Source organism: Brachyhypopomus gauderio, chromosome 7 (assembly GCF_052324685.1).
Source record: "Brachyhypopomus gauderio isolate BG-103 chromosome 7, BGAUD_0.2, whole genome shotgun sequence".
NCBI classification, from domain to species: domain Eukaryota; kingdom Metazoa; phylum Chordata; class Actinopteri; order Gymnotiformes; family Hypopomidae; genus Brachyhypopomus; species Brachyhypopomus gauderio.
In genome coordinates this window covers 21,229,983-21,249,476 of record NC_135217.1, presented here as the reverse complement: position 1 = coordinate 21,249,476, position 19,494 = coordinate 21,229,983, and the positions used below count along the sequence as shown (strand labels likewise).

The 19,494-nt window shown below is 46.5% G+C and overlaps 1 protein-coding gene across 6 annotated transcripts in view; it reads right to left on the bottom strand.

Moving 5' to 3' along the window:
* Window positions 1-19,494, bottom strand: part of kif13a (kinesin family member 13A) — a 54,974-nt gene that overhangs the window by 28,696 nt on the left and 6,784 nt on the right. For all 6 annotated transcript variants that reach the window (XM_077012544.1, XM_077012543.1, XM_077012545.1 and 3 more), the window contains exons 3-7: window positions 10,747-10,759; window positions 6,054-6,114; window positions 5,237-5,329; window positions 3,715-3,895; window positions 1,074-1,161 (exon numbers count right to left, since the gene is read on the bottom strand). In XM_077012544.1, coding sequence (XP_076868659.1) covers window positions 1,074-1,161; window positions 3,715-3,895; window positions 5,237-5,329; window positions 6,054-6,114; window positions 10,747-10,759 — 436 coding nt within the window. The remainder of the gene's footprint in view (window positions 1-1,073; window positions 1,162-3,714; window positions 3,896-5,236; window positions 5,330-6,053; window positions 6,115-10,746; window positions 10,760-19,494) is intronic.

Here is a 19,494-nt window from a genome sequence, read left to right as displayed (position 1 = left end):
TTACATTTTGCCTGATTAGTGCCTCCCGATGGTGGTGGCGAAGCTCAGGGGAGCTTACTTATACCGTAGCTCCATTGGCCAGAGCGGGCTGAACTTTACTCTTCACCCGTTCTGGGGTAATACCCAAACTTCGGTTCTTTTCCAGCGGAAACATGAGCAGAGGCTGGTTATAACGCAGTACCGGGCATTTATTGTAGCTTGCTTGGTGGTTACAAAGCAAATGGGTGGCCGTGCTAGAACAAGGAAAAATGACGAGAGAGAACTTGGCGTTTAGGATTTGTGATCCAAGAGCGCAGAACGCAGCTCAAACCTGGGACTGTGGACGATATACTGTTCCTGTGCAGTAACCTAGGATAGATTTGTGAACCTATGCGATTTTATTTAGTTGTTATACTGGCATTTGTTCCCTCTCGTTTTGCAGTTGCTAATTTTAGATAGGAATAGCCATACTGTTCCTGCACAGCAACATTAGATTTTATTTTATGTTGTACTGACGTTTTTTCAGAGGCGCATTGAAAAATAAAGTGCTCTATAGGAATACTTTCGATTTGTGTGATTTTTCACGGGCACGGTTGGGTAACGGGTAGAATATTAACGGGTCCAGGCGGGTACGGATTTAACTTTGAAATAGCCACAGGTTCGCGGGCGGGTGGGTGCTGTACTCTGCGGATATGGGTGGGTGCGGGTCTCAAAAATCGGACCCGTGCAGGACTCTACTGTACTGTGAGAAGATGACATAGCACTTTGTGCGAGATGTAAACAGAAATGCAGACGGGACAAGACACTCCCACAGTTTTGATTTCCTAAATTAACATTTATTTAGGCTTAGTGTAACCCACACACACCCTCCACCCACCCTGACACAAACACACTCCACCTATCCACTCACACACTCCACCCACACACGCACACCCACCCACTCTCACACTCCACAGGTTCTCCTGCTCCACCACAGCTGACTCAACTCAGTTTCTAATGATCGGGCTTCATGTCGAGGGGATGAACACAGACGTGTGCAGGGCGGGAGGCCCTCGGGGGCCGAGACAGACACAGGCCCCGCCCACCACTGTTACCTCAAAGCTCATCACAGCCAGCTGCGACAGGCCGTCCACGTACGGACCCAGGATCTTGTGTTCCCTCACCTTCAGAGACTGTCTGCTCCTGCACAGAGCAAACACACACACACACACACACACACACACACACACACACACACACACACACACACACACACACACACACACACACACACACACACAAACACACACAAACACACACAAACACACACAAACACACACAAACACACACACAAACCACAGCTATCACACAAGCAGACAAGAATGTACAGGTTTTTGTACTTTAAATGTCACTAATTGCTTTAAGCCCACTAATTGCTTTAATTCCACATTGCTGTTTTATGTCATGTGTGGTGTGATATGGGCGTGTGTAAAACAGCCTGAATGAACCTGAGGCAACAAACAGAGCTTCAGTCTCCCAGCACCACGAGCATCGGACCTGCAGCTTTGGTTTGAACTGCTCTGCTGTGGGTAGAACCAACCCAACACCCCCCAATACACACACACACACACACACACGCCCCACACACACACACACACACACACACACACGCCCCACACTTACAACTGCCTCAAAACACTCCCCCAACAAACACACACACAACTCTAGAAGGCCACTTCTCGATTCAGGTCATATGCTCACTAAAGTACATTTGGGTTCTCTCTTACACACACACACACACACACACACACACACACACACACACACACACAATGTGACGCATGAAGCAAGAAGTTTAGATTAAATCCACAAGGAACATTATTTTCTCCATCTGTAATAGGTTTAAGCAAAAAGATAAAAAGACAAAAAATAAAGACAAATGAAGAACATGTATGTCATTTAAGTAACTATTGCAAATAAAAAAACAACTTTCACTAGAAATACCAGCTGAGATATTTAACAGGAACAGAGCGCCACATTCCTCATTTGCTCAAGAGCAGACGGAGCACACAGCTCTCAGCCCAGTGTGAGAAACGCTCAAGTGAGGCTCTTGATAAATAGCGTCCATCCGCCACTAGAGGGTGCTGGTGGGTTCACTCCTGTAGCTGAAAGACTGGGGGATCTGTACATCTCTGCCTTACTGATTCACACAGGATACAGTGATAAAATGTGCTTTAAAACACCATCTCAGAAGTGCTGATGGGGTGCTAGAAGAAGCTGCAAACTACATATGCATCTGTCTCTCTCCCTCTCTCACACGCACGCACGCACGCGCGCGCGCGCGCAGCACACACACACACACACACACACACACACACACACACACACACACACACACACACACACACACACACACACACACACACACACACACCAAGCTTCAGAGAGGGGATGGATCTCAGCACTAAAGAACTCAACATCTAACAGATACACAGACAGTGTGACAGATATCATGTGTTATTTAACAGGGCTTGAGAGCCACGTCTGACATCACATGTGGCACATTAGGCTTTCAAAATAATGTCTCGTTATATATGAGCATGTTGCTCTGTGCGATGGCTCACTGCTGTCACCCCCGCGTAGCGGAGCACTCCTCCCAGCTCCACCCTACTGCACCACCACCCTGAACGTTTTACTGCTCTCCAACACCACCCAAGCCTCATTAACGAGAACCTCAGGAGGGTGAAATGAGTGTGGAATGAACGAGATCTCTTCACACACACTCACACACCAGGACTGAGAGGCAGTGCACCGCCTTGACAGTGCAGCAGGGACGGTACTGACTCTGGATCAGTTTTGGCCTTTTCATGTCCTTACGCCGGCAGTTTAATGTGTATGGAGAGCGAGTTGTAGATCAGTACTCAGAGTATGGAAAATACAGGCAAGGCGGCAGCACACGGTTCTCCTGCCAAAACGTCCTTTCCTGCCAGGCGCCAATGAAACGGCGGTGAAACCCCAGAGAGATAAACAGGAGTAACACGGCATCCCTGATGTGATGCCACGACGTTCAGGCCTGATGATTCACCCGCTTCAGGACAGCTGAAGTGTGCGGGGCTGCAGGACCAGGACGGAGCAGTGTGGGATTACCGCAGGACCAGGACGGAGCAGTGTGGGATTACCGCAGGACCAGGACGGAGCAGTGTGGGATTACCGCAGGACCAGGACAGAGCAGTGTGGGATTACCGCAGGACCGGGACGGAGCAGTGTGGGATTACCGCAGGACCGGGACGGAGCAGTGTGGGATTATCGCAGGACCGGGACGGAGCAGTGTGGGATTATCGCAGGACCGGGACGGAGCAGTGTGGGATTATCGCAGGACCAGGACGGAGCAGTGTGGGATTATCGCAGGACCAGGACGGAGCAGTGTGGGATTACCGCAGGACCAGGACGGAGCAGTGTGGGATTATACCAGGATAATTGAACAGCACTACATGCTATGGTATGTAGCATTCTGAATATTTTGTGAATATTAAGCATTGTGAATATTTTGGACAACCAAACTGTACAATTCAGGTGTCACCTGTGCCGGCTTCATAAGTGGCTGAATCAGATGAAGTTGAGAACAGGACCTGCACTGTGTGTTTTAGCATTCATCCCTGCTCCAACACACCCACGTCCTACCAAGAGCTTGCTGGTGAGATGTTTACGTGGTGAGGAGATCCTGCAAAAGTGGAGGGGAGGAGCGCACATACACACCCTTTGGGGTCCAGGAGGTCGCGGACTTTCTCGTTGTAGATCTCCATGTAGGAGACCTCCACCTTGAAGGAGTGTGCTTCACCCTCCTGCTGGCCAACGCGCTCAAACAGGGAACAGCAGAGGCGAGGGATGAGACCGGGCTGATCGCCACTACCCATCATGGAATAGGACTTCCCAGAGCCTGGGGAACACACACACACACACACACACACACACACACACACACACACACACACACACACACACACACAAACAACACAGAGTCTGTGTTGTGCTTTAAGAGGAATGACAGCATTGTTCATGATCCAGGAAACATGGTGATGAAGGATCCGGACTGCTCGGTGTGTGTGTGTGTGTGTGTGTGCGTGGGTGTGTGTGTGGCAGCATGAGCGATTCGCCAGAGCGATGGGAAAAGCAGGAGCTTCCTGTTCGTCAACCTCCCAGTACTGACTCCAGTAGTGACTCCAGTAGTGACTCCAGTACTGACTCCAGTACTGACTCCAGTACTGACTCCAACGAGAGCAGCAGATGTGCAACGTCAGCTCTCAAACACAGGACGCCTCCTTATTGGAGCCTGCAGCCCCTTAACACACAACCACAGCGCTGCTCTGACCTTAACCCTACCTTTAACCCTACCCTTCATCCTAACTAGGACCTTAACCCTACCTTTAACCCTAATCTTCATCCTAACTAGGACCTTAACCCTACCTTTAACCCTAATCTTCATCCTAACTAGGACCTTAACCCTACCTTTAACCCTAATCTTCATCCTAACTAGGACCTTAACCCTACCTTTAACCCTAATCTTCATCCTAACTAGGACCTTAACCCTACCTTTAACCCTAATCTTCATCCTAACTAGGACCTTAACCCTACCTTTAACCCTACCCTTCATCCTAACTAGGACCTTAACCCTACCTTTAACCCTACCCTTCATCCTAACTAGGACCTTAACCCTACCTTTAACCCTACCCTTCATCCTAACTAGGACCTTAACCCTACCTTTAACCCTACCCTTCATCCTAACTAGGACCTTAACCCTACCTTTAACCCTACCCTTCATCCTAACTAGGACCTTAACCCTACCTTTAACCCTACCCTTCATCCTAACTAGGACCTTAACCCTACCTTTAACCCTACCCTTCATCCTAACTAGGACCTTAACCCTACCTTTAACCCTACCCTTCATCCTAACTAGGACCTTAACCCTACCTTTAACCCAAATCTTCATCCTAACTAGGACCTTAACCCTACCTTTAACCCTACCCTTCATCCTAACTAGGACCATAACCTTAAACCAGTAGGTTGGAATCCCTTCAGTCATGAGCTTTAACTGTTACTGAATCCCTTTGTTGTGAAGATCTGATATCACTGAGTGAACATATCTGTGTGGCTAACGTGACTAACACCGGCAGCATGATCACAAGAGAGAAATGGTGTTGAGGATGAAAGTGTTCACTAGGAGTTGTTACATGAAAAATCTGTCAAAATGTAAAGTAATCACTTGTTTTCAGGACGTTACCTGTTTGTCCATAGGCAAAAATGCAGGCATTATATCCCTGAAACGCATTTTCAAGGATCCCCTCCCCGAGGCACTTGAACACGACCTCCTGACCTGCAGAACAGTACGAACAGTATGTGAAGAACGCACATCAAATCAGTGCCACAGTTACAGAAGTGCCAGCCAGCCAATCAGCACTGGACAATCTCCAGCGGTGGACAGGTGGTGTGCATCTACGTCCAATTACTACAGGTTGAAGACAAACACCACTATACACATTTATACATTTCACTGTGGAATAGAAAGAAAGAAAGAAAGAAAGATACAAAGAAAGAAAGAAAGAAAGAAAATGAAAGACAGGCTTTTGGTGAGAACATCTTTCTGTTGTTGGTGCCTTCATCACCACAGGGGAAGATCTGAGCAGATTTTCAGGACGACCCACTCCACAGAGAGATGGTGAGGCGCGCAGCTGTGTGAGACAGACCCCCACCCTAACGGCAAAGACACACACACGCGTACATACACGGACACACATGTGCGGACACGCATCGTCTGTAATCATGGGGCATCTGTCACCACAAAGAGCAAAACACACACACACACACGGGGGGGGTAGATGTGCTCGGGGGGTAGATGTGCTCGGGGTAGATTTGCTCGGGAGAAACACGCTCATTTAGGGCCTTGCATTTAAACCCCATACTAGAAGTAATGATCACCTGGAGGTACATTCACCTCCCACAGAGCTGAGAAAGTGACTGCGTGTGTGTGTGTGTGTGTGTGTGTGTGTGTGTGTGTGTGTGTGAGAGGGAGAGTCGAGACATACTAAAGAGTGACTCACCTGCATATTTTGGGACATTGGACTCATCCATAGACCAAAAGCAGTGGTCAAAGGCAAATACCTGCAGATAAAAGAGAGGAATATGAACAGGCATGTTTGAACATAACTCCACTTAGGTTTGACTAATGCTCCACTAACATTGTCCCAACGTTGTTTTTAGCGCTGTGGCACTGAACCACAAGAAAAAACTGCATTGTTCAGTACCAAAGCGCTATGGCACGGTACTTCCGATTCTGATTGTAAAGCCAGACTAAAGCTCTGATAGCTTCTGTCTCATCACAGCTCCCTGAGTAATTCACTGCGCCCAGTAATCACCACGCCCCACTAATCACTGAGCCCCGCTGAACTCATCACTGCCGATAATCCACGTCATACTGAATCCAGCATTCAGAGGTCAGGCTGCCTATATTTGTCATCAGACCAATTCAATTCTACTATTAATAATCTCCATTTATATAGGCATAAAAATACACAGTAACCACAGAAGGAGAATGCACAGAACCACACACACTGCACAATCATCAATATTTCATGTTACGGAAGATGGATAAAGTCATAAACATGGCCGGACAGCTGGGTCAGTTATTGTGCTCCATCTCGAGAGCACATGGTTCTAGCTGTGCGGGAACCCGGCCTGTACGCGGGGGACCTGTCAGGGTCGTCACACCGTACGTACGAGGGACGTGTTGGGACTGGACTGGACTGGACCGCACAAACCGACTCCTTCCCTCTTCATCAATCAACATGTTTCCTGCTGTCTTGGTAAAAATTTGAAAACAGACACAATGGGAGATTTGGGCTTGAAGTTCAAAAGTCCTGAGAAGAATGGGAGGTGCGTGGCACTGGTGGTGGGAGAGGGAGCCTCCATCTCTATGGAAGCCCGGGCCATCCGGGACGACGTCTTAATGGAATACATAAATCTGGGAAAGGCGGTATGAAATTCCAGCTTTTGGTGACGATCGTTTCCAGAGCAACAAGTCTGGTGGAGATGTCTGAGGCTCCTGCTTAAACCTGCACATCTAAAACTGGCTGTGTGTATGGGAGGGGTGTGTGTGTGTGTGTGTGTGTGTGTGTGGGTGTGTGTGTGGCTGTAAAAGGTCAGTCAGATCAGGCCTATGTAAATTAGGTTACAATGATCACAAAGTTTAGCTTTAAAGTAGTATTTAAACTTTGAACTTTTAACCTGAAATACTAGCATTGCTAATGGTGAATTAAAGCTGTCAGGGGACTTTAATTTTGTCCTGCCCATCGAGGTGCCAGTCTGAGCTCAGCCGAGTCCTTATCCTGCTCCCTGAACACCTGACTGGACTCACTGATGAACAAACCCACATGCATGTTCTGTGCACAGGAACAACACTCTGTGTTTAGTGTGGGGCACATGGGAAAGTCTGGAAACATTTGAACTCAATGGACATAATGCCACATTGCCTGCGCTAATGTTGCTACATTAAGCAGACATTCTTGCCCAAAGCAACTTACAATATTGCTTAACTGCCTCCAGAGAAGAAACCCTATTCTGGGCCTGTCTAAGGATACTGGTGAAGGAAATTACTGAGCATCTTATTGAAAGGTTTTTCATGTTTTTAATGTTATTATCTGCAATAACAACAATCCTGATGCTCATGGGAATATTTCTATTCAGTAATCAAATTCTTTGGTATGAATACTTCTGTTTGGAACATGATCAGATACTGTGTTTTTGCTTTATAAAGCATACCTACTTTAACAGTAAAAAATGCCTTTAATGCACCACCATTGTACTACCAATAACACCATGCTCTCATACACACACACGCATGCGCGCACACACACACACACACACACACACACACACACACACACACACACACACACACACACACACACACACACACACAGCAGAAGTAGTTTTCCCTCCATAAAATCCATCTGACCCAAATATGATGCAATTAGTAACCGGTTCATTGACTCAGACCATGATCAGTGAACACAGACCCAAGAAGCAGTTCACAACCACAAAAATGTCACTGTTGGCTGAGCTGAACATCGCTGCTAGTCAGTCATGATTAGCATGTACAGTAGAACAAGTGACCTGCTCAATGCCGTGTGGAATGATGGCGACTTTGCTGTAGGATTTCAACACTGCTCACTGCTCTGGAGATGCAGGCGTGCAGGTCATGACAGGTCACGTCAACCCTTACCATCCCAGAGCCATCGTATCTTCTGATAGTTCCACCCTCCCACTGAGAGGAGATCTTTCTTCTGGGCAGCACAGTGGATGATCATCTTCTATCCTAGCTGACATTTCTTTAAAATCACTATTTCTGAGATCACTTGGTGATCGTGTGCACACCGTCATGGGTGTGTGATATGTGAACATTTAAATAGTTTCAACCTGGTGTGAAACTATGCCAAGCACATCCTGTCCACCTCTACGCCTAACACACCTGACCCGGCCCATTGACTAATGACCGCACCCTTCATAAACTGGGGCAGGGCAGACGGGGCAGGAACTGCCTGCTGTTGTTTGTTTTTTCCTCTTTCTAATCTAATCTGAACTAATCTAATTTAATCTAATCTAATCTACAACACGGACACTGGCAGGTCTAGACAGCACAAGTGTGGATTATGCCCATCATCACCTTCCTCAGCCTAGAACTGATGTTCACTATTACTGAAGCTCTACTGCAGCTAGCCTGTGTGTGTGTGTGTGTGTGTGTGAATGAGAGAGAGAGAGAGAGAGAGAGAGAGAGAGAGAGAGAGAGAGAGAGAGAGAGAGAGAGAGAGAGAGAGAGAGATATTTGGGGGCTGTGTTCCAACAATGCCGCTTTGATCCCACCAACACTGGCCCACTGTGTCTGGTCCTCCTTTCACACATTGTAGCCCTTTGTGGCAGCTTCACGAGGGCTCCGAGACGCACCCCATTCACACCGCTGCCCCCTACCCCCCCTACCCCCCCACAGGAAGCGGCTGTGGCACAAACGCTTGTTCCTAAAATACTTTTTTCTTTTTTACATCAAAAAACATTGAAGGAAAGCACAGAAGCCATCCAACATTATTAGTAGGCCTGTCCAACACTCAGAGCAGCTGGTTTACGAGTGCCATAAATAAGAACTCCATTACCTTTTCATTACCACGGAGACATAATGCAGTATGCCCCACCAGCTGATGGCATGAACCCTATTATTTAGTGAAACGTCTTGTAATGTCACAATATTAGACATTATATTGGGTATCAGGTACAGAATATTATAAGCAATACTACGACAAGTTATTTACTGTTGCTACTAGGAGTCACAGCCAGAAGAGGACTTTACTAGGGGGCGAATGTCCAGTGCAGCTAGAAAAGTCCCTGCACACACACACCTGCCCGCTCACACACACTAGGGATGTCCCGATTCAGCTTTTTGAACTTCCGATCCGATACAGATATTTATTTGCACTTCCGATCCGATACCGATATCGGCCGATACCGATACTGGCCTATCCGAGCATGTATTAAAGTTTAAAGTTATTTAGCCAACTTACTTTGTTGTCAAAATCATGTTGAAAAGCGTTTTACTCTTGATAACAAGTAGCCAGCTGAATTAGGTGTGTTTGAATAATACACAATGGTTGGTAAGGAGAAACGGACATGTTTATTTAGCAATTAATAAACTCAAAATAGACAAAAAAATAAATAACAAACAAATGGCATCAGTAAACCAAGGTTTAAAAAGTGCAATAAGTGCAAATAATATTGTAAATTGTATTAAAAAAGCAAAACACACAACCTGAGTAAAAAATAGTCTATTAACAGTATCAGTACTGTTTATGCATCAGCCTCAGTACTGTAATGTTGTTTATGGTGGTATTTCGCTAAATGCTTGATTAGATTGGTTGTATTAAAAGTTCTTACAGCTTTACCGCCATGCTTGACTTTACAGTGGCATATGTTGCACTATACCGCTTCGTCTTTGTCGTCCTTTAAGGTAAAATAATCCCACACAACTGACATTTTTACCGATAACTTCAAATTTACATGGCCGTCTTAATGGTTAGGAGATGCCGCTGAGCTAAATTGGGGAGATGCTATACTCGTGTCCTGAAGGTGTGCTGGAAAATGCGGACCGGATTTTACTCTCACTGGCAAAAACACAGCAAAAACTGGAATGGATTATCTAAATGGGTGCTCCAAATATCGGATCGGGGCGCGCGCACGCGCGCGCACACACACACACACACACACACACACACACACACACACACACACACACACACACACACACACAGACACACACACACACACCTGGAGTGTGCTGGTGTGGTGTGTGCCGGTGTAGTGTGTGCCAGTGTAGTGTGTGCCGGTGTAGTGTGTGTAGAGTGTGCCGGTGTAGAGTGTGCCGGTGTAGAGTGCGCCGGTGTAGTGTGTGCCGGTGTAGTGTGTGCCGGTATAGTGTGTGCGCCGGTGTACAGTGTGTGTAGAGTGTGCCGGTGTAGTGTGTGCCGGTGTAGTGTGTGCCGGTGTAGTGTGTGTGCCGGTGTAGTGTGTGCCGGTGTAGTGTGTGCCGGTGTAGTGTGTGCGCCGGTGTAGTGTGTGCGCCGGTGTAGTGTGTGTGCCGGTGTAGTGTGTGCCGGTGTAGTGTGTGCGTCGGTGTAGTGTGTGTCGGTGTAGTGTGTGCTGGTGTGTGCAGGCCAGTGTTGTGTAGCTGATGATGAGGGGCGGGGCTCCTACCTTCGTCTGTTTCCTGAGCGCAGGTAACCCGGCGGTGTGGAGTGGCGTGGAGGAACGGGAGGTCCATCACAGTCCATCCCAGGAGCACATAGGTGGAACACAAGATACGAGTTAACAACATCCAGGTCTCTACTAGGGATGCACCGAAAATTCGGCCACCGAAAATACTTTCATCACCGAAACAACACAGCCGAAACAATGTGCTGTGATGACGCAAGCAAAAATCGCCTGCACGTGTTTATTTGGATAAAGCTAGCAAAAAAGTTTTCCAGTGATGGCGCCAAGGAAAAGGACATTACACCAAAAATTATGGAACTCGTTGCCTTAGACGATCAGCCGTTCTCTGTCGTAGGGATTTCGTAGGCTAATAGAGCACATTGAGCCCCGTTATGTTTTGCTGAGCAGACGACATTTCTCAGAAGCGTGTTTACCTGAGCTGTTTAATGTTGTTGCAACTCACGTCACGTTTTTATGAGAGAATTTATATTTATCTTTCAGGTCAGTCGGTTATATATAAATTATATATAAATTTAACTCGTATAAAATACATATATTTCTCCTCTCAGATAAAAACGGTCTGGAAGAGAGTAAAATTTAATTAGTGGTCGGCCATTGTCAGCGTTATCGCCGTTAACGGCCCACCACTAATTTTATTTTATAATATGCATTACTGTAATGTCAGTGCTAAATACATATTTTCAAATCAAATTTTGTAGTTGATTTATTCTTTGAATAGCAATGCTTTGATTTTAGTGAGGTTAGCCATAAATCCAATGTTACTAATAATTGGCATAATGTATTTCGGTGTTTCGGCTTTCGGCCTTGGTTTTCTCATTTTCGGTTTTCGGTTTCGGCTAAGAATTTTCATTTCGGTGCATCCCTAGTCTCTACAGTATCAGAATGGGCTCCTGCCACAGTCGGTATGTGCCAACATCTGCAGCTTTATGTGTGTATGTGTGCGGTACAACCCCCAGAAAAATGTTCTGAGAAATGCCATATCAGTGCATCAGTACAAGTATTTCTACGCAGTGTCGTGGATTAAATTAAATGCTAAAGTCGGTTTCTTACAGTGTGCAGGTCAACACTGAGGTCTGTTCATATTGTATTCAGAGAGCAGGGTGGGCACATATATAATTCACTCGTTCCTTTACACTGAGTCACCGTCTCGAGGGAGAGGAGAGCTCCGTCCCGCGCAGTAGCACTGTCCTCTTCCCCTCACAAACGAGACGCTTATGTCAGGAGTCAGGACCTGGTCTCACACGCTCACCCTCCCACAACAACAGGTATTTTTTCCGCATTTCTTTCATTCTATCCCTCCGGTAATGCTCAGTTATGCTGTCCTGTGTTTCCTAGTGTGTGGTACCTAGTGTGTGTGTAAAAAAGAGAGAGAGAGTGAATGTTCTAATAACTAGGTCACTGTACACAGCACAAAGGGAAATTTGTTGTGTAATCTTAAGCCAAGACTGTGGACTGAACAGCAGGGGATCACATTAGGACCCCGCCCTCTCCCAAGCCACGCCCCTCCATGGCCACGCCCCCTCCTCAGCCACATGCCACTCTCTCCTACCTCTGCACACAGGAGACATTTCCCAGATGTCAATCACAGCTGCAGCTGGACTGGACACAGGTGGACCACTGGCCCCCAGGACCCGTGGACCCAGGATACAGGACACAGGACCCAGGACCCGTGGACCCAGGACCCATGGACCACTTAAACCTCTGCAGACCTCCGAACTCTCTCTGGCTTGGCATTTTCTCAGCAATACGGCAAAAGGCCAATAGCCGTGGGAAAGCCACTCCCAGGAGCGTGGTGTTTTTAGACAGTTTATATAAACACTTATTACAGTTTATTTATGGATACCTGAAAAGCATGTACAATCATAAATGAGATTCTTTACTACTAGTACACACTGAAAACGGTGTGCTTGATAATAGACACCAACACCTCAATACATCAACTCAGATATCAGACTCAATACATCTATTGGAAATGGCAACAAATTTGCAACACACACACACACACCTCACTGTCACTGAGAACAAATGAGCACTGCGTTAACCTGCAGTCCTGCTCCAGAAGCCCCTCCCCTTTCTGCAAATGACCCCACCCACCCCTGCTACTGCACTACAGCTGGGCTGGAGGTGGGGCTACTCCCCACACGTCGATAAGGCAATACTGCATCGTACTACTAAAGTCTCCACCACACTCACATCAGTACATCAACTCCAAGGGAAAACGTATGCTTTCAGATCTGCTTTCAGATGTTTATGTCTGTAATTACAGTGGCAAGAGAAACTGGCACTGTGAGAGAGAGAGAGAGAGAGAGAGAGAGAGAGAGAGAGAGAGAGAGACCGACCACTGGGACTCTAGTTCTACAGAGCGAACAGTGTCTGCAGCAAAGGTGAACATTCCAGGTTCAGAAAGTAAAAGCTGTCACCAGGATTTTACTCAAGCTTGATGCATTTTCTAATTAGTGCAAGTCAGGTAAAATTAGTGGAATCAAAACAATCCAGGAAGCCTGGGCAAAATCTTGGTGAGTACTTTTACTTTCTGAACCTGAAATGTCCACCTCTGGTCTGCAGTATCGTGTCCTCTCCCTTGACCATGTTATGCTCCTCCCCCTCAACCATGTTAAGCTCCTCCCCCACCTGGAGAGCTGGGCCTCTGGCCACAGTCACAGCTCCATGGCTAGTGCCACAGCTAATAGTGCAACATTCACCACCACCCCACACCACACGAGGACATCTGCCTGCACCAGCTACTGCAGAGCTTCAGGCTGGCCCCAACTGGCCCCAACAATTATGCTTTTGCTTTTTGGACAAATCAGCACAAATGATTAATTATGAATGAATTAATTATAAAATAAATAATTTATAAAATGCACAAATAATTTATGTATTTCATTTACAAAAACAATACAATGGGGCGGAGTCTATCAGCACAGGACATAAAAACATGAACTAATTAGTTTAATAACAATATAATTAAATGTAAACATTCTAAAACTGAAATGAAATAAGTCTACGCTGAAGTGTCAAAATGCAACAGTTCATAAATGATTTTCATGTCTGAACACCCAGATCATAAGCCGTCTCTCTGCCTTTCCTGAGCTGAGCAGGGTGGAAAAAACAGAGAAAACGTTGGCCGTGTGGAATCATGCAGTGCTGCTTGAACGTCTGTCAACTCCTGGAGTAATTTAGATTTTTCTGCTGTTTTACCATGATTTTCCAGATTACCAGATTTTGCATATGAAATGTCAGGTTTATGTTCATCTATTCCATTTACTTGTTCTGAGGGAAATGTGTGAGTTGCCAGCAGACTACATGAAACATGAGCATGTGTAAAAGTTAATAACGTCAATTATGTAAGAGACTCAGGTGAAACACATGAGTGCTTAAATAATCAGTTAAGAAGACCAATCAAACGAGACAAGAAGAAAGGAGACATCGGAGGGCATCAGGAAGGTAGTGGTGACAGGGGAAAGCTACAAGATCAACTCCAGAAGATTCCAGCTCCATCCATCCATTGTAAGACAAATCATTTACAAATAGAGGCACACGGCATCACCGCAACTCTGCCCAGAAGTGGACGGCCATCAAAGCATCAGGAAAATAACAATTCAGGCAAAGGCCAAACCACACATCAGGCCAAACCACACATCAGCTCCAATGCTGCAGACCTCTCTGGCAGCTTCCAGGATATATGGTACATGTGTCTACAATCAAGCAAAATAAACAGAATTGGCATTCATGGGAGAGTTGGTAGAAGGAAGCCTCTACTCTCAAGAAAGAACAAAGTTGATCATTTCAACTTTGCCAGATAGTGCTTGGACAAACCAGAGGCTTTCTGGAAGTTCATTCTCTGGACAGATAAGTCCAAAATGTAATTAGGCTATCTGGCCACAATGTTTGAAAAAACGTCAACACTGCATATGAAGAGAAGAACCTCCTCCCTACAGTGAAGCATGGTGGTGGAAATGTGATGGTCTGGCCCTGCTTTTCTGCTCCCGGACCTGGACAACTCCATATTATCCAGGGAACCATCAATTCTCAGGCCTATCTGCAAATTATTGACCAGAATCTCTTGCTATCAGTCAGGGAGTTGAAGTTGGGAAGGAAATGCATTATGCAACAAGACAACAACCCAAAGCATTCCAGCAAAACTACCAAGGAACGGCTTAAGAGAAAGAAGATTTGCACTCTGGATTGGCCCATCCAAAATGCTGTAGCTATATTTGAAGCGGGTGGTACATGCCAGATGTTCCTCCAACCTCTCAACTGATGGAGTTCTGCGAGGAGTGGGCAAACATCCCCAAAGCAGATGTGAGACACGCATTTGTGGTTACAGAAGGTGTGACCACCAGCTACTAACTAAAAGAGTTCACTAACGTTTGCACAATATTTTCAGTTTTTGAGAAATTACTTTTGTTGAATAAATAATGAAAAAATATTTTTATGTGTATTTCATAAGATCATTTGTTTTTAGTAAACAATGATCATGTTTGGGTGGTTCACAAACCTTCAAGCAGCACCGTTTCATATAGTAAAGCCCACAGACGGAAAGCCCAGCGCTGTCACAGCTGTTTTGTGTGTGTGTGTGTGTGTGTGTGTCCACTGCAGGCTCACAGGGACTGTAGACAAACAGAGCCCCGTGTGAGAGGGGAGAGAGGGGGGGGAGGTGGAGTCCGAGGGAGAGAAAGTGGAAAGAGAGGGAGAGCCAAAGCAAGAGGAAGAGGAGGGAGAGTGTTTGGTCCATGAAGCAGTATGGTAAAAAAGAATCACGCCTCCTCCAGCAGCTCAGAGCACGCCAGGGCAGCCATAACGCCATAATTACTCCCTTCACTCTGGAACCTGGAATCATGGTGAACTTAACAGGATCACTAGCACACACCTCTCACCATGGCACAAGCATCAGAATTTAGCACAGCAAGGTACGTTATGCTGACTAAGAGCAAGTCTGCACATGGCGGCAGAAAACGTGCACGGGTTGCGCGTAGATTTCCCCGTTGCATACCACAGAAGAAGAGAAGGATGATGTGGCTTACAGAGCAGAGCTGCACGACGTGCTCCACCCTCCCAAGCACATGGTGCCACCACGCTGCTACATATCGTGTGTCTGATACACTGTGTGGCTTGTAATATGTCACAAGCACATTTCTGAACCCTTGACATGACATTGACAAAGGCATCATACTGACCAAAATTACTTCCATTCCCGTGATTGAGAAGTGATTTGATTTGATGAATAGTCTCCCTCCCAGAGCATTAATTGGACCGCTCTTCTGGAGTCCCTGTGATTGGTCAGGATGCTGACGGCATTAGAGGACCTCCTGGCTTATTGCAGCCCTCTGCAGGACTCCAAAGGTCAGGATTGTAACAGTAATTCAGAAATTACCCAAGATGTCCGAATCTGCTCTGTAAATGCTCCCTGTGGTCTTCCAAATGATGAAGGTGCACGCACGCGTGTTTTTTAATCACATGCATGAGTGTGCGCGTGTGTGTGTGTGTGCTCACGTGCGTGCGCGTGTGTGTGTGTTTGGCACAAAACTGCTGTATGTAATCAGGGTACTAATCCTCCAACACAGCACATCCTGAGAAGCACATGGGTCTAATAAACAAACAGCACAGCCCAAAGATGGAAAACACCACATCACCGCTAATGGCTTAAAGCCTGGGAACACAGCAACAAGCCACCAAACAAATCTGGGGTGTGTCTAGTGTGGGGCAGCATGTCTAGATACGTACCATAGCTGAGGAGTGAGTGAGACAGGGAGAGAGAGAGAGAGAGAGAGAGAGAGAGGGAGGGGGGGAGAGAGAGAGAGGGAGGGGGAGAGGGAGAAAGTGAGAGAGGGAGGGGGAGAGGGAGAAAGTGAGAGAGGGAGGGAGGGGGAGAGAGAGAGAGGGAGGGGGAGAGAGAGAGAGAGAGGGGGAGAGAGAGAGAGGGGGAGGGAGAGAGAGAGGGGGAGGGAGAGAGAGAGAGAGAGGGAGAGAGAGAGAGAGAGAGGGAGGGAGGGGGAGAGAGAGAGAGAGGGAGAGAGGGAGGGAGGGGGAGAGAGAGAGAGAGGGGGAGAGAGAGAGGGGGGGAGGGAGAGAGAAAGAGAGAGAGAGAGGGGGAGAGAGAGAGAGAGAGAGGGAGGGAGGGGGAGAGAGAGAGAGAGAGAGGGAGGGAGGGGGAGAGAGGGAGAGAGAGAGAGAGGGAGGGAGAGAGAGGGAGGGAGGGGGAGAGAGAGGGAGAGAGGGAGGGAGAGAGAGAGAGAGGGGGAGGGAGGAAGAGAGAGTGATGGAGAATGCTCTTACCATGTTATGCAATAAATAGTGCAACATCCTCTGTAAATTCCAGAGAAAGAAACTAATGCACGCCTGCATGTCGTGAAACATGCTCACCAGGCCGTCTAGGGGGCAGGAAGACTAAGGGCTAAGCTGCTTGGATCAGATGGATGTGACAGACAGTCCACTGCACACCCTGCCCTAGTCTACCCCACCCCACTCTACCATACCCCACCCCACTCTACCCCACCCCACCATACCCCACCCAACCCTACCCGGTTTCTAGCTGCTACAGTGTGGTCAAACATCACACCAAGGTTGGCAGAACTGTCCTGCATCTGTGCGTGTTACTGTGTGCTACTCCACTGTAATCCTGCTGGCACTGACTTGTTCGTACAATACTGGGATTTCCTATGAACTTCTAGAATTTAAGTGTTATCTAGTGCTGATTAGAAACTATTGCTGCTCATGAAATAGGAGAGACTGCACTGGAAGGATTACAATCAGAGCCCAGGACTAAACCCCAGCTAATAGCGCACACACAAACACACACACACACACACACTCTCACTCTCTCTCTCTCCACATCATAAGGGTTTTCTGTAACCTCACAATGGTCAGAAACATGATCACATCATTGCACTGAAACAAAACAAGAAAGCTGTGTTGATTTCCTGAGTTGATTTCCGGCACTTGCAGCCCTTGAGGCCGGGCCATGGACCACGGCAATCAGCTGAAACCAGGCCAGCAGTGAAGCCTCCAACACACCCTCCACCCGTGCTCCACCCTCCTTACACCCTCTCAACATGGAGGACACCACCAGCTGTCCAAGCCAGGAAGGAAGTGACCTGCCCAAAGAGCAATTATCACTTTACCCAGAAAGCAAAGCCAGCACAATCTCAACACTTACTGTGTTCATCAGTGTCCCACTGGACTTTAGTAAATCTACAGGAGTTTAATAAAAACTGGAGGGGTTTAATAAAAACTGTAGGTGACAAAGGAGTCAGCGCTGATTACAAAGGTCCTACAGATCAGTCAAAAAAAAAAACAGTAATGTCAAAAATGCTTTGCATTATTGGTTCCCACTCAAATTACTCTCTCATAACACTGAAAACATGGCTATATCCCCTGAGCGCACTGTTATACACTAGCCAAAATCAATGAGGACTGAGCGACTGAACACTGACACACGAAGACAGGCAGAGGAACCATTTTGATCTTCAGTACAGTTCTACTCCACCGTTTACACTGAGACACCACAATAATTTTGTTAGCTAACAGTTGAGCTGTTGCAAAAGGGCTCCTCCATCTCCATTCTAAAGGCGGGGCCCCGTCTGCTCCAACTCCGCCCCTGGAAAACTAGACACGTGAAAACAGATGAGGGTGGCACTCCAAGAGCTAGGTCATCCTGCTTGCAGAACTCTTCTGTATCCTGGCAGCGACCCTTCGCCTAGCAACAGTAAAATAAAAAAAAAAAAGAGAGACCAAATTCCTGTAGAGTGAGTCAAAGATTTAAAATAAGAGTTCAAATCATTAAAAACAAAAGAAATAACGTAGCTAAGCGTCAGTTCACTTCTTGAGTTCTTGAGTATTGCCGTTGTCTGGAACACGAAATCACTTTTCAGAAGAGCAGAAAACTCAGGATATTAGCAGCAGCCATTAAGCACCAGCTGACTGACATTATCAAGGGAAAGTTCATGAAATCACAGAGAGTAAATCTACTTCCTCCCAGCACCTATTCACACAAATATTTTTCTGGCACTCAGCACTTCCCTTTTGACCCTGTCCTCTTTGACGGACACCTCTGTGACGAATGAGGACCCACTCTCAATACCCACTCTGGAGCCAATTCAGCCAATACCAGCACACCTGCAGAGTGCAAAATGCAAAACATTCCTCAGGATACTCCCCAAAAAACAAACAAAAAAAACCTACTGGATGTTATTCATTACAGGTCATAGATTCAGATGTAATTATTAACTGTAATATTCGACATTTCATATTATGTTTTTGCTTCCATAAATTAAATGTTGTTTTCTGCTGTGCATTCCTTCGGCAAATCTGTGCATGAGTGAGAGCTAAATATTCAAGACTAGCAAGCAGAATACATACAAGAATACAACTACATAATCTGCCTAATTACAATTTGAATATTAAAAGTCCAATGTACTAGCCACTTATCGTTTGTAAGAGATACAAAGGTCTCTCTCATTTCTAACACCCACCTCCAGAACACACATTCCCTCAACACACACTCATATAAACACACCCCACTCCCATGCAGGTCTAGATATACACCAGAATTCTCTCCAGTCATAGCCCCACCCCCAAAACAAAGGGAGGGAGGGCATAGGGAAATTCAGGGTGTTATCAGTACAACACTATTTCCGTCATAGCCACAAATTAACAAACTCTCAAATACATGGTGGGAAAAATTATAAACATCAGTCTCTTGCCAAAGTGCAGACAGCAGCAACAGTT